The following is a 14,538-nucleotide window of genomic DNA, read 5'->3' on the forward strand; positions in this document are numbered from 1 at the left end:
TTGGAAAAATTTGATATTGAAAGAAACCAAAATTTTACCCTTTTTTTAACTAAATTTTGCAACTTTGGCAGTTTTGATCCCAAAATACTGAAATTTGAAAATGTCAGTGACTTTGACTTGTTTATAAATTGTACGAAATTCCAAAATTCTGAAGCCATGAAACAAAGTTTCGACGAAATTTGTAGAAGTTTTTTTTTATATTGTTAACATTATTACTACACACGTCAACAAAGGCGACCTGATTCTTAATCTGAAGTGAGTTTTGCTCCATCAGATTTTGATTAGTGGTTGCGCTTTTCTCAAATTTCGGTGGTCACATTCTAGCCACTGACAACCACATCGCGATAAATCGTGTCCACGTATCGTATCAATTTTCAAGTAAAATTTTTTATTATCGCTTGTAATCTCAGTCGTTTTCAATTCTTCCAATTAGCAGTTTGTCCTCTCGTGAATTTGCACTCTTCTAAACTATGGCGCAGGAAGCGTTAGAATTGGAAATCAAAGTGATTTCTGATGGGGGAATTTTGGACAAGAACATGGCACGATTTCTCAACAATCCGAGATTCTCCGACGTCATTTTTATTGTCGGAGGTGCCAAAATCAACGCCCATAAGGTGAGTTTCTCGCTAGATAATTTGATGCAATCTTTTGCTATCTACGATAAGATTACGACGTGGAATTTCTCATTTTAGGTGATTCTGGCAGGTCGCTCCGACTACTTTGATTCCTTGTTGGTAGAGGCCAAAGTAAACGTCCCTGCGTTTTTTATTGAGTAACGGCATTGTTCATTTTCAGGAGGTAAAAATTGATGTGCCATTGAGAGCTTTTGAAGAAGTGTTGAAGTACATCTACTTGGGTAAAACACGAAAATTTCATTCAAAATCTGAGGTTAGTCTGTAGGAACTCTTTCTATTCCGTCTGACGCCGACATGGTAGTTGAAATTTTAAATCTTGCTCATAAGTTTTCGTTGGAGATTTTGGCGAAACTTATGATTGAAAAAATGACTAATTTTTTTAATAGTCAGAATGTCTGTCAAACTCTAAATACAGCAACCGCATGCCATCTACAAGAACTTCAAAAAAACTGTCTGAATTTCATGGATAAAAATATCGCGGAGATTCTTAAACAGGACAGTCTTTGCTCGTTGTCTCAAGTAAACTTGAAAGACATGTTTGACTCTTTTTAATTGACTTTTTAGGCGTCCATGATTACGTTGTTAGAACGCGATGATTTTCCTCTCCCTGAAATTGAAGTGTTTAACCTGGTGGAACGTTGGTGCAAAGTCAACACCGACAAAGACGGTTTGGTTAAAAATTGCATCAGATTGACTTCTCTTACCGAAACTGAAATTGTTAAAATTGTTTTCCCTACAAAGCTTGTTGAAGACTCAAAGTTGCTCATTGCACTTTCGCATATTAAAGACGGTGTTATTGAAAACCGAACTTTTCGTAATAATTTTCGCTGATGTTAATGTTGTGCATGACAATATTTGATTCTAGGATATCAATATCCATCATCCATTCCAGAAGTTTTAAAGAATTTGGGGCTATCAGAAGATAACATGGTAAATCGTGTTAGTTCTGGTGTTTTTGCTGAACTCAAACCTGCTATAAAGGTGGAGAATGTGGTTTCTATTTTAAACACTGCAAATCATTATAGTTTAGTTAAATTACAAAAAACTTGTCACGAGTTTATAGATGACAATTTTGCACAAGTGATCTCAAATGGCAGTTCTCAACAGTTAACAAAGGTAGAAGAGAGAAACAGTTTCATCTCTTAACTAACAATAAGTTTTAGGAATCTTTAATTAGCTTTTTACAGCGTAACTCCTGTTTAGTTAGGGAAATAGAGCTCTTTAAATTAGCTGAAAAGTGGTGCAAAGACAACAAAAGTGTTGATGTTGCAATATTAGAGTGCATTCGATTCTCGACGATGTCAGTGGCCGAATTAGTGTCCATAGTGTGGCCCACTAATTTTCTCAAAACTGAAACTTTACTTGAATTCATTTTAGAGATTGTTGGAGTGAAGCCGAAGAGATTCAAGCTTAGATGTGATGCACGTGTGTATAATTTAAACTGTTTCGTAAAATGAAATCTTTCTTTAAGTCGAAAATGTGAATGTTGCTTGCAAAAACTATAGAGCTTTAGTGATTGCTGGAGTGGACACTGATCATTTACTGAGTGAAACAATCGGCGAAAATCATTGCGCTCATCACGTTATAAATGGCAAAGAAAGTATTGTAGTGGAACTTTGGAGAGTGTATTGTATAAACTACATAAAAATGAGACTTTATGAGAACAGTAAAAGGTAAAATTAAAGAAAAAGTACAAAGTTCTTGAAAATATCGTTGCAGTTCCTATTCTTACTACATCGAAATCTCTCGCGATGGTCAAAACTGGACCAGAGTTGTTGACTACCAACGTTTTCTTTGTCGTTCTGTACAACACTTGTACTTCAATCAACAAATGGTCCAATTTATAAAAGTTGTGGGGACGAAAAGCTCATCAGGAGATGTGAGTATTTTTACTTAGTAAATAAAAGTTAAAACCACCATACCAGAAGACGTAAAGATTAATTTGGCATTGCACCACCCTTTCTTAAAAAAGTTAATTTTATTTGTCTTAATTTACATTGTTTAAAATTTATCTTCTCTTATAAAGGGGCAATAATAATAAGCGTTGGGTCAAAATCATCCATCTAGCTCGTCCAGTTTCCAAGAAAAAAAGCAAAAACTCAGCCAACATTTCCAAAAGATATATAATCATCTCCGGCTAAAGAAATCGATGGCAATTTTGGAAATCTCAGACATCTCCTGTTTCAATGTGTCAATTTTGACATTTCATATAAGAGGCTTTAGGCTGATTACACTGGTCAACAATGATTTTGTTGCCTTTGATGTAAGAGTGGTTTCGAATACTTTTCTATGCCAACAATTCACGAAACTATCGATGGTTTTGGAAGATTGGCTTCGATTTTTTTTCAAACTTGTTTTTCCTATTTTAATAAAAATCGTTAAAAATTGAGAAGAAAATTACAAACAAGTATGTTCTTAAATATCTTTTTTTTGGAAATTATTAAAAATTGTTTTGTTTGAGTGGCTAATTAATGTACATAGAAGTTGAAAAAGAAAAAAAAAGTATAAAACTTATGTTAAATTTTAATAAAACACATTTTATAAGCGCATCTTTTATATTTTTTTATGAACAATCTTTTTTTAAAGATCAGCAGTAATCTGCCATCAAGTGACGATCCCATCTACCCTGATTACCATTCTTTCATCACTTTTAGAGTGGTGGAAGTTCTTTTTCTGTTCTTCACTATAATTTCCTAGATTCTCAGGAAATTTATCTAGATGACTAGAGAAAGTGTAACTTTATGCTCATATTTACTGAAAATCTTGAAGCATTCCGACTTTTGTTGGTCACGTGGCGTGCACAAAGCGAATTTTAACATCATAATAAACATTTTATTATAATTCGTGTTCTGAAGAGCCGACTCAAAATCTAAATTATTAAAAATGTTAAATACGCCAAAATCATAAAAACCATTCAGTACTTTTAAGAATATAATCAAAAACCATGGTCTTGAAAACATAGAAATATACAGAGATATTCAGGGCAACAAAAAAAAATTTGTTGAGTCCTGTTATGATTAATTTCAACCTATAGAAGTCTATTTCAACTCTCCTATAATTTACTAAAACTTACTTAAACTTAGTTTTTGAGATAAAATTACTCCAAAATTTTAATAAATTTGCTTGTTCGCCTCTGATTTAAAAGTGAACAAAAAATACAGTTGCTGGTTTCTAAGGAAACAAGTCGTTCCAAGTGAGAATTTTGCCAGCGGCGTAGAAAGTACGTGAATTGGGGTTAAATTACCTTGTCAGTTTTTATTTAAAAATTGGTTTTTCATTCTTCATACTCCTTCTAGATTAGCGCAGAACTGTTTTGTACGTACATTTTAAGAACAACCTATCTATTATTGCGTTGTTACAATTACAATGTGAAGCTTGTTGAGAAAAAGTTTCGAAGCCGCTTGAAATTCTATAAAAATTGTTGAGTTATCGATGTATAAGAAATTCGCAATACATATTTTTGTCCGTAGAAGTTTGAATTGGCGTCTCTTGAAGCATCATGGAGGGCTGATATTCCCACCATAGTAAATGGCATCATTCGGCCTAGAACCAACGTGGCCACATTACAAAGCGGAGCTCTCTGCATTGAAGGGTGAGTGTTTGTGTGAAAAATAATATCTCTAACTCACTTGTAGAAAGAGTCGGGGCAGTGGTATGCTAAATGGTGATCCAAAGAATGGTTTCAGTTACCATGAGATCGGAGCACGAAGCATCGTGATACAACTAGGTAGACTAAAATTATTTAGCAATCGATATGAAGCGTCGTTTTTTAGCTCAGCCGTACCTGATTTCTTCAGTCAAGTTACAATTAAATGAGAGACAAAACTACAAATATCGTATAGAAACTTCAATTAACAAATCTCAGTGGGAAGCTGCTGTCGATAAAACAGATGCTTTCTGTACTGAATGGCAAAAGCACACGTTTTCAGAGAGACCTGCAATGTATTTCCGCATTGTGGGGATATCTTGCGAAACAAATGAGGTGAGTGTGCAAAATATTAGAAAGAAAATTCCAATTCTTAATTACATTTTTTCAGTCATGGTTTTTTTGTTTTCATTTTGAATGCAGTTCTAATAAAAATATTTGAAACTTATAGTTCTTGATACAATTTCTTTGATAATGGTTATTTTCCCTCGACCGAGCGATCATTAATGAGGATCATTAATGCACGATTTTTGACTTAAATTTTCAAAAAATATTTCAACCACCGCATTGGGTACTACCGTTATTTAGACAGTTTTCAAGAAAAAAGTTTAAGCTAAAATGCAAAAAATCAAAAAATTGTAAAACACTTTTTTATTACACCCATGGCAACGGTAACCCTACTTTTAACTCTTAGTGTGGAAAAGCTTTAGGAGTGCAGCAAAAAAGTCGAATGTAAATAATCATTCTATCTCCACACTTTGTTGTAACAATAGATTTTTTTTTCGCCAAAAAAAAACTTCAGAAGTGACATTCCACTGCCACGGTACAAATTTCGTTCAAAATTTGTTGACTCATCTTATTATACTTGAAAGTTAAAGTTGAAAAAAATGAAAAAAAAAACCTAAAAAGATGTGAAAAATAACGAAAAAACGTTACAAAACTTCCGTCTTATCCGTTGATAAACATTTCGATAACCTCCGATCACCTCTTGGCCTAAACGCACATTTCATTTAATCCGCCAGTTCCAAACCAGTCGCTTCTCAAAACGGTTCGTCCCTAACAACAATTCCCTGAGTTTATTTCTCACACTTTTCTTTTTAGTTCCGCCTGTTGCTGATCTGTCTTTTCCATTGCACCATCATCTGTACAATTGATAACAGTACTAAAGCTCCACCATTTTCAGACTGACCGCGCGCTGAATTTTACATCAGCGGCAAATTTTTATACTCGGAGATTTTTTCACACCTCAACGTCACGCATCTCAAGTTAAATTCTCGCAACGGAACATCAAGGCTCATTTCCTGAAAATGACAAAGTAGTTTCTAAAAAAAAATTAACAGACGTACTTTGGAATTCGTTAGCACAGAATTGAAATAGTCGGAACGGCTTGCGAGGATGACCTAGAGTTAAAAATTGCAAATTTTATCTAATCTTAGCTGAACTTAGTAAAACTCACTTTATGGGCGAGAATGGTATTGGGACCAATCACGATTTTCAAGTCAGAGAATCGCTCGTCTATCAAAAAAGTGTTGATATTTTTGTCGAACGCTTCGTGGACACAAACGGAATAAACTGCAATGTTTTCGGCTTCTTGTGCCATCGTGAGAGAATGTTGTTATTTGCGAAAGCACTCACAGTTCTTTGTAAGGTGGAGAACAAGTAAGTTTGCTTCTGATAGTAACTTATCTTATCATAGATAATAATAATTTACATAGATATAGATATGTTTTAGACAGGTGATTATTTTTTACTTATTTTTCAACTGTGCCAAAGTACAAAATCACTGTAAATCCTGTCTACATTTCTTCAATTTTAATTCTTACAATTAGCAGTTTGTGCTCTTGTGAATTGACACTTCTAAACTATGGCGCACGAGGCGTTAAGTATGGAAATCAAAGTAATTTCTGATGGGGGAATTTTGGACAAAAATATGGCCCTCTTTCTCAACAATCCGAGATTTTCCGACGTCATTTTTAATGTCGGAAGTGCCAAAATCAACGCCCATAAGGTGAGTTTCTCGCTAGATAATTTTCCGTTGTTGCAATCTTTTGCTATTTTGATAATATCAAGAGGTGTAATTTATCTTTTAGGTGATTCTCGCAGGTCGCTCCGACTATTTTGATTACTTGTTGTCAGAGGCCAAAGTACGTCCCTGCGTTTTTTATTTAATAACCGCATTGTTCATTTTTAGGAGGTAAAACTTGACGTTCCATTGCGCGCTTTTGAAGAAGTGTTAAAATACATCTACTTGGGTAAAACACACGTGAATTTCATTCAAAATTTGAGTTTGGTTTGTAGGAACTCTTTCTATTCCGTCTGAGGCCGACATGGTGGCTGAAATTTTAACTATCGCTCAGAAGTTTTCGTTGGAGTCGTTAGCAAAAGTCATGATTGAAAAAATGACTACTTTTCTAAACAGTCAGAATGTGTGTCAAACACTAAATACAGCAATCGCATCCCATTTTCAAGAACTTAAAAATAACTGTTTGAATTTCATCAATAACAACATTGGGGAGATTATTAAACTGGACACTCTTTGCTGGTTGTCTCAAGTAAAGTTGAAAGCCACGTTTGACTCTTTTTAATTGACTTTTTAGGCGTCCATGATCGCGTTGTTAGAACGCAATGATTTTCCACTTCCTGAAATTGAAGTGTTCAAACTGGTAGAACGTTGGTGCAAAGTCAACACAGACGAAGATGGTTTGGTTAAAAACTGCATCAGATTGACTTCTTTTACCGAAACTGAAATTTTTAAAATTGTTGCCCCTTCAAAACTCATCGAAGAATCAAAATTGTTTACCGCGCTTTGGCAAATTAAAAATGGTGTTGTCCAAAGTAGAACTTTCAGTAATGATTTTCGTTCATATTTGATGTGATTCACGTCGATTTTGTTTGATTTTAGAATACGAATCTCCATCGTCGATTCCAGAAGTTTTGAAAACTTTTGAAGCTAACATCGTAAATCGTGGTAATTCTGTCGATCTTGAATCCCCCATAAAGGTGGAAAACGTGGTTCCAATTCTCAACACTGCAAATTTCTACGAGTTTGTTAAATTAGAACACAATTGTCACGAGTTTATTGATCGAAATTTCGCAGAAGTGTTCTCGAACGGCAATTTCCAACAGTTATCAAAGGTAGAAGAGAGACACTTTCCTCTCTAAACTAACAAGCAGTTTTAGAAATCCTTAATAAACTTCTTACGCGACTCCTGTTTAGTTAAGGAAATAGAGCTCTTTAAATTCGCTGAAAAGTGGTGCAAAGCCAACAAAAGTGTTGATGATGCAGTATTAGACTGCATTCGCTTCTCGACAATATCAATGACCGAAATAGTATCCACAGTGTGGCCCACAAATTTGCTGAAAATTGAAATATTCCTGGAATTTATTTTAGAGATTGTTGGAGTAAAGCCGAAGAGATCAGAGCCCAGATGTTATACACGTGAGTAGAATTTAAACTGTTTCGTATAATGAAATTTTTGTTCAAGTCAAAAATGTAAATGTTGCTTCCGAGAAATATAAAGCTCGAGTGATTGCTGGAGCGAACGCTCATCATTTACTACGAGGAACAACCGGCGAAAATTACTACGCTCGTCATGTTATAAATGGCAATGAAAGTATCATTGTGAAACTTGGCCAAGTGTATTGTATAAACTACATCAAAATGCGACTTCATGGAAACAGTAAACGGTACAATTCCAAAAAAAAACACGCAGATTTTTTGAGAATATCGTTGCAGTTACTGTAGTTCCTATTCTTACTACATCGAAATTTCTCGAGATGGTCAAAACTGGACCAGAATTATTGACTACCAACGTTTTTTTTGTCGGTCTGTTCAACATTTGTACTTTAATCAGCAAGTGGTCCAATTTATAAAAATTGTGGGAACGAAAAATTCATCAGGAGGTGTGAGTATATACAGGGTGATGAAAAAAAGGCACTCATTGAAAACCAAAACGAAATTTCTGCTTTCTCAACTAAAATGGAAGTTTTTGAACGATCAAACTCTGTTTGGATAAACTTTTTTTCTATTTCGCGTTCATAATGAAGATATTTCGATACGCGTTTGAGCGTATTTCGATATCGTAATGGTCCAATCCCGTGCCAACTAATATTTTTCTTAGGTTTGCAGCAGACAAACCGTCAACCTACCGTCAACGTTGACAATTTAGATTTTGATTTTGATAAACCATGATAAATCGATCAATACACTATTATTTCTTGTTGTACTTAATAATTCATCGGAGAAAAACTCTTTGGATGCAAGAGAACCATTATGATCATGATCAACATCTTCGCTCTCTTGGCTCCCTTGCGCTTCGATAACCTCAAAACGTCACACCTGTCAAACTGACTGAAATTGGATTTGGCTACTTCGAATTTTTTTCCGAATATTTTGCAAATGCTAACTACCCTAAATTTCCTTAGATTTCAAAATCAAGTTTTTTCATTTAAAATAAGGCGAAATATAAAAAATAGCGTATAATACTTGTTCATAATGCATTTTGCCGCACTTACTACTTAAACGTGCGTGCGGCAAAATGTTCATTATGAAACGTGTTTCATAATATACTATTATAACAATTTCATTATTAGACATTACATTTATTACAGTTAACCCTTTAACTGTTGTAAACGTATGTGTATATGCGTTTTGACATTTGACAAGGATGAGAATTTGAAATTTGAGGAATCAAATATATACAGGGTGATTTTTAATAAATGGCAGGCGTTGAAGAATTTTTATTTATGGATCGATTTCAAAAATTTAAAAAAAATTTAAATGGTTTTTAATTTACTATAAACTGATGATTTTAAAATTTTTCTAAATGTCTTATTAGTATCTTTTGGGCGATACTCAACTTTCTTATTTTAAATTGGCACCCATATTTTTTTTCATAAATGTGTAATATGTTCTATGAACTTTTACAAAAAATATTTAAAAAAAATATGTCAAAAATGAAAACATTTAGGTTATAAAAGTTAATAAAATCTAGGTGCGTGGTGTTATTTCAAAACAAAAACTATCTAACTCAAAAAAATAACCGAGTTAATACAAAAAAATTGGCAAATTTACGAATTTTACTAAAAAAAAAACTATTCAAAAATTTAAGTTTTTCGCTTTAGAACTTTGCAAATCTACCACACAGTAAATAGTAACTGAAATCTCCTTGCAATAAACACACATTTTAAAAATTTTAATCTGAGGACGAGTTAATTTTTTTTTTTTTTTCATTAAAATCTGTAATTTTGGTAGCTCTAAGGCTGTTAAATTTAGACAGATTGCCATTTTTGAGTTGAGTATTAATTCCCCTAAACGGCGTTAAAAAAACACAAATTTTGGAATTTTTCTTATTGAATCTGAACCGAAAATTTCCAAAATTTTTACTAAAAATCGTGACTTTGACAAATTTTCTGTTGTAGCAATGAAATTTGGACACATTGCCACTTTTGAGTTGTTTACGTCTTTCACTAAATCGCCAAATTATAAACCCAAATATACATATTTTAAAAATTCTCATTTCCAGCTGAACTGAAAATTTCCAAGATTTAAATTTTATTCTTGGAGTAATCAAATTAGTAGCAGTGGAAATTTTCGTGCCGTAGCTGTCAAATTTGGTTAATTTGCAATTTTTGGGTTTTTTCTTATCTTCACCAAACGACAAAATTGTGCTACAGAAACAAAAAAAAATCCTTATCGGATCAATTTTTGTGTCAGAAATTGAATTTTTTGCTTGAAAATACAAAATTCTAAAGTTCGTATCTTTGGCGCTATTAGTTTGCCATTTGGTGGATTTAATAAGCAACTTGCCCAAATTTGGTTGTCAGAACACTGAAATTGTCAGAGTTACGAATTTTAATAAAATATGTTGGAAATTTTTGGTGCATCTTAGAAATAAAAAATTGCGAAATTTGTACAGGTGTCCCAGAACTCGTGACCCAGAGAAAAAAGCGGCTTATGAAGACAATAATTCTGAACTAAAATTTCGAAACAAAAATTTTCTAGTTCAAAAAATAATCGAGTTAAGACAAAAAAACGGTAGAAATTTCGGAAGCGGAACAGAATTTGAAAATTGGTAACTATAGACACATACTATCGTCTATTAATAAACTTTTGGGATTGGTTGTTAATTTTTTATCCTTTCTCGAATATTATTAAACTTAATTAGTCTTTGTTTTGAAATTTACCATCTATTGCTGTCGGCACCCTCCCTTGCTCTCTGTGTCATGAGTTCTGGGACACCTGTATATTATATTTTGTCAACTGGTGATTCCAATGGCAAAAATACTTTTTATAAAAATTGAACCTTATCAAATTTGACACAAAAAAAACCTTTTATTCTTGTGTGCATCACAGTCGAAACATAGAACTTAGTGCATTTTTCCAGCAACTTATGAAATTAATTTTCTGCAAATTCTTTTTCATTGCACTTATTTTCTTCAAGAACTTCTTCTAGTTTTTGAGAGTCCTCAAAAAAATGGGCTGGATTTTGTGTACATCTTTGTTGAAATCGTATAATTTAGACTCATTTACCTACAATTACTTTTCACTAGTTTATTTTAAATAAATAAAGACAGTTTTAATTGCCTTCTAAACTTCATTTTAGTCTTCATGTCTGTCTTCAGCAACAGTCAGCAATAATAAAGTTGGTCATTAGCAATATTTATAACTGGTAATGCACAACATTTTTAACCATTTTAGCACTGTAAAATCTTTTTGAGTTCTTAAAAGCACAATTGATTTCACTTTGTGCAAGTCTTTCAAATCATTCTTTTGCTTTTACTGCAACAATGTTACAGTACGACGTGGACAGTAAACGTAAATTGGAATAAAATGGTTAAATTCTCATGGGTCTGTAAATTCTACGAGCAGTGCTATGGTCTTTAAAGTAGTCTGTTATGCATTAGGAATTTTACCATCAGTCAACGTTTTTGTACAGGTGAAACACACTCCTGTCATTTTGTGTACAAATAATTGCTCAAATATTTCAAACTATCGTTCTAGATAACTAAATCACTATGTTATTACATTATAGACGGCAGATTTTAATATTGTTAAGTGGCAAACTTGCCTCTAAAGACGATGATAGAGACTAAAATGTAACATTTTGGGATAATCATAACTGAGCCTTCACCTATTTCAGATAAACTAATAATTTTTTTATTTTAAAATAGAAGTTAGAACTATTTTTATTTAAGCACATTGGATAGTTAAGTTTAATTTTTTGAACACTATGTGGTAATTGCCGAGATTCATCCAGCCCAAATCCAATGAAAATAGTGTGAGATGTCATCGAAGATATACAATTATCTATTTTATTTCTTTCAGGATATTTAGAAACTACAAGGTGAGTAGTAAGGTGAGTAATAGTAACGGTAAAGTTTATTTTATTGCAAATTTGATATGGTACAATTTTTATAATAGGTATTTTGACATTTGACTTTTGACATTTTGTTTAGAACAATAAAATGAATGTCCCCACAAAGAATCAACCTTATGCAAATTATTCCCAGGTTCATGTTTATTTTGCCTAGACTATAAGTATTATTTCGTCGTCCAAGCGGCAACATCCGCTATTACAGTTGTGAAAATATTTTGTTTCTACTTTTTCTCAGATGGATTTTTCACGGGAATCTTACTGGTCGAAATTATTTTTCATATTTTTGAATAGATCTAATCTTAAGCAAAGATTTGATACCAAGTAATCATTGAGCAAAATTATTTACACCGCCAAAAAATCAGTTTGTTTGCGCTTCCGCTTGACTTTGTAAAAATTGAGATTGCGGAAGTTGCCGCTTAGACGACGAAATATTGCTTTTAGTTTTTGTACTTGCTTAGACGACAATTTGCTTAATTACACACAGTTCAGCGGAAGAGAATTTTATTCGAAAAAAATTGCTCAAGAAAATGAAAACCAACAATATATTCTAGAGCACCTCTTTTATTTAAAAAACTTAAAAATTAGGAAAATTTATGTACCTATCAATATTTGAATTTACAACAGTATGTTTGCTATGAAAAGTAAAGATGTAAAAAGCATTTATGTCATCCAAATCTAAAACTAAGGCAGATGGATAAAAAATTGCAATAACGTTGTTATCAACTTGTCATAACGAGTTTTTTATAATAATTTTGGTAATTTTAGTGCTACGGCTATAAAATTTGGGCAAAATACAACTTTAGCCCCGTCAATTGACTCTACCAAATTGCAAAACTGTAGAGCAAAAGGCCCAATTAATTAAATTGTTAAAACGCAGCAATAAATTTAGACACCCTTTGTTCAAATTCGGAATGTTTCTATAATTTTAGTACATTAGCTACGAAAATTGAAAAAGTTACTACCTATGAGTTATAAGTTTAAGAAATTACTAAAGTTTAGAACGGCAGACACAGACTTTAAAATTTTATTTTAAAAACAAAGCAAAAATTTCCAACATTCACCATTAAAATTTCGGTAATTTTACTGCTTCAGCATGAACTTTGGAAAAACTAGTACTTTTGAGCCGTGTATTAATTCTACCAAATTGCAAAATTGTAGAACAAAAAACACAATATTTGGAAATTTTAATTTTCAAGAAAAAGCAAACTGTTTTTCTGACATCCACCACAAAAATTTGTAATTTTAGTAATTTTTGTGTTACAGTTGAAAATTGGGGAATTTTCTACTTTTCACTCGTATATTAACTTTAGCAAACTGGAAAATTGTTGAGAAAAACGCGCACATTCTAGGAATTTTAACTATGTACACTAGCCAGCAAAATTAACGTAAAATCGGCCTATTAATTTTAAGAATGACTTTAAAAAATTATTGACGATTCACACCAACTTACGCTTGCATTATTTTGATAGAATATTGATAGGACAATCCGAAATTGCATATTAAACTTTTACAATGCATTTAGAACTAAACAGTTTCATTAACTGATTTAACCCACATGTGACAAAAATCGTTAAGCAATGACTGTATGCCACAAAGAATACTGACTCTTATCATTATCAGTGTTCGAGGAAGTAAAACACTTTGTCGAGCCCAACTCAAGGTAAAAATCACAGCGATTCCTATTTTTGTTTTTTGCAACTATTTTGCAACAAGTGTTAATTTTGTGGAAAAAAATTGACATTAAATTGTCAAAATAGTTTTTAAAATGCATGTACATTTAAAAAAAATAGTTTTTAAAGTTTGCGTTAATTTTGCGGCGCAGTGTAGTTATAATATTTTGCCAACTATGTTATTGGATTTTTTTTACCCAGTTGTTTTGGTTTTAGTGTTATGTGCTGTTGTCGATTAGAGAATTTTAACCAGTTCGTCAAAAATTTTAAAAATAAAAAAATGCAATTATTGAAACATAAATTTTCAAAATCTAAGTAATCCAACCTACGATGATTTAAAAGTTGTAGAATGTAAAATTTTATTAGAAAGGGTTGAGCAGCATTGCTAAGTTTTTCCTTCGAAAAAAATTCATATGAAAAAAACGGGTTTAAATTAAATTTAAAAAAATGGTTTAATTAAAAAGCACAACTTTCACTTTACATTTTCGATCAAAAAGAATATCGCAATACATATTTTCGTTCCTAGAATTTTAAATTGGCGTCGCTCGAAGCCTTTTGGAGTACTGACATTCCCGCCGTTGCAAATGGTGTTATTCGTCCTCGAAGCAACGTGGCCACATTAGAAACTGGAGCTCTCTGCATTGCAGGGTGAGTGTTTGTGGGAAAAATAATGTTTCGAACTTATTTGTAGGGAGAGTTTTGACAATGGTATGCTGAGTGGTGATCCAAACAATGGTTACAGTTACCATGAGATCGGGAAAGGAAGCATCGTGATACAACTAGGTAGACTTACACTAATTAGCAATCGAAAAGAATCGTCCTATTTTTAGCTCAGCCGTACTTAATTTCTTCAATAAAGTTAGAGTTAGCACAGGTTAACTACAAATATCGTATAGAAACTTCGATTAACGAATCTCAGTGGGAAGCTGCTGTCGATAAAACAGATGCTTTCTATGCTGGATGGCAAGAGCACACATTTTCAGAGAGACCTGCAATTTATTTCCGCATTAAGGGGACATCTTGCGAAACAAACATCGTGAGTGTGCTAAATGTTAGAAATAAAACTCTAATCTTGTATAATATTTTTTCAGGAATACTTTGATTGTTATCACTTTGAATGCAGTTCTAATAAAAATATTTGACACTTTTAATTCTTGATACAATTTCTTTGATAATGGTTATTTTCCCTCGACTGAGCGATTATTAAT

The 14,538-nt window shown here is 32.7% G+C and overlaps 3 protein-coding genes across 5 annotated transcripts; 2 read left to right on the forward strand and 1 right to left on the reverse strand.

The window, feature by feature from the left end:
- Positions 1-385: 385 nt before the first annotated feature.
- LOC148180175 (BTB/POZ domain-containing protein 9-like) lies at positions 386-4,729 on the forward strand. Of its 2 annotated transcripts, XM_088039858.1 has the most exons (13): positions 386-614; positions 693-746; positions 796-856; positions 901-1,154; positions 1,200-1,449; positions 1,501-1,751; positions 1,799-2,060; positions 2,107-2,308; positions 2,355-2,514; positions 4,106-4,227; positions 4,271-4,362; positions 4,409-4,617; positions 4,673-4,729. In XM_088039858.1, exons 1-13 carry the CDS (start codon positions 471-473, stop codon positions 4,721-4,723), a joined length of 2,112 nt encoding a protein of 703 aa, XP_087895984.1. In that variant the 5' UTR covers positions 386-470; the 3' UTR covers positions 4,724-4,729. The 2 variants fall into 2 exon arrangements, with proteins under 2 accessions (XP_087895984.1, XP_087895977.1); XM_088039851.1 differs by having other exon boundaries at positions 4,409-4,729.
- On the reverse strand, positions 4,473-5,939 carry LOC148180176 (BTB/POZ domain-containing protein 9-like). Its single transcript, XM_088039886.1, has 3 exons — positions 5,738-5,939; positions 5,628-5,681; positions 4,473-5,582 (listed from the first exon to the last, which is right to left on the reverse strand). Exons 1-3 carry the CDS (start codon positions 5,879-5,881, stop codon positions 5,484-5,486), a joined length of 297 nt encoding a protein of 98 aa, XP_087896012.1. The 5' UTR covers positions 5,882-5,939; the 3' UTR covers positions 4,473-5,483.
- On the forward strand, positions 5,774-14,481 carry LOC148180177 (BTB/POZ domain-containing protein 9-like). 2 transcript variants are annotated; one of them, XM_088039869.1, is made up of 13 exons: positions 5,897-6,289; positions 6,372-6,425; positions 6,473-6,533; positions 6,580-6,833; positions 6,879-7,128; positions 7,184-7,416; positions 7,462-7,720; positions 7,767-7,968; positions 8,018-8,186; positions 13,857-13,978; positions 14,022-14,113; positions 14,161-14,366; positions 14,422-14,481. In XM_088039869.1, exons 1-13 carry the CDS (start codon positions 6,146-6,148, stop codon positions 14,470-14,472), a joined length of 2,097 nt encoding a protein of 698 aa, XP_087895995.1. In that variant the 5' UTR covers positions 5,897-6,145; the 3' UTR covers positions 14,473-14,481. The 2 variants fall into 2 exon arrangements, with proteins under 2 accessions (XP_087896002.1, XP_087895995.1); XM_088039876.1 differs by lacking the exon at positions 14,422-14,481 and having other exon boundaries at positions 5,774-6,289; positions 14,166-14,306.
- Positions 14,482-14,538: the final 57 nt, after the last annotated feature.

The sequence above is a fragment of the Gnatocerus cornutus genome, chromosome 1 (genome assembly GCF_029298725.1).
Source record: "Gnatocerus cornutus isolate USDA-ARS CGAHR chromosome 1, icGnaCorn1.1, whole genome shotgun sequence".
In the NCBI taxonomy this organism is placed as follows: domain Eukaryota; kingdom Metazoa; phylum Arthropoda; class Insecta; order Coleoptera; family Tenebrionidae; genus Gnatocerus; species Gnatocerus cornutus.

Coding starts and splice junctions, on each gene's coding strand:
- LOC148180175 (XM_088039851.1), top strand. CDS start 471: ATGGCGCAGGAAGCGTTAGAATTGGAAATCAAAGTGATTTCTGATGGG. Junction 615..692: donor CCAAAATCAACGCCCATAAG/GTGAGTTTCTCG, acceptor TTCTCATTTTAG/GTGATTCTGGCAGGTCGCTC. Junction 2,309..2,354: donor CTTTATGAGAACAGTAAAAG/GTAAAATTAAAG, acceptor ATATCGTTGCAG/TTCCTATTCTTACTACATCG.
- LOC148180176 (XM_088039886.1), bottom strand. CDS start 5,881: ATGGCACAAGAAGCCGAAAACATTGCAGTTTATTCCGTTTGTGTCCAC. Junction 5,682..5,737: donor ATACCATTCTCGCCCATAAA/GTGAGTTTTACT, acceptor TTTTAACTCTAG/GTCATCCTCGCAAGCCGTTC. Junction 5,583..5,627: donor CTGTGCTAACGAATTCCAAA/GTACGTCTGTTA, acceptor TGTCATTTTCAG/GAAATGAGCCTTGATGTTCC.
- LOC148180177 (XM_088039869.1), top strand. CDS start 6,146: ATGGCGCACGAGGCGTTAAGTATGGAAATCAAAGTAATTTCTGATGGG. Junction 7,721..7,766: donor AGAGCCCAGATGTTATACAC/GTGAGTAGAATT, acceptor TTTTTGTTCAAG/TCAAAAATGTAAATGTTGCT. Junction 14,114..14,160: donor AAGCATCGTGATACAACTAG/GTAGACTTACAC, acceptor TCCTATTTTTAG/CTCAGCCGTACTTAATTTCT.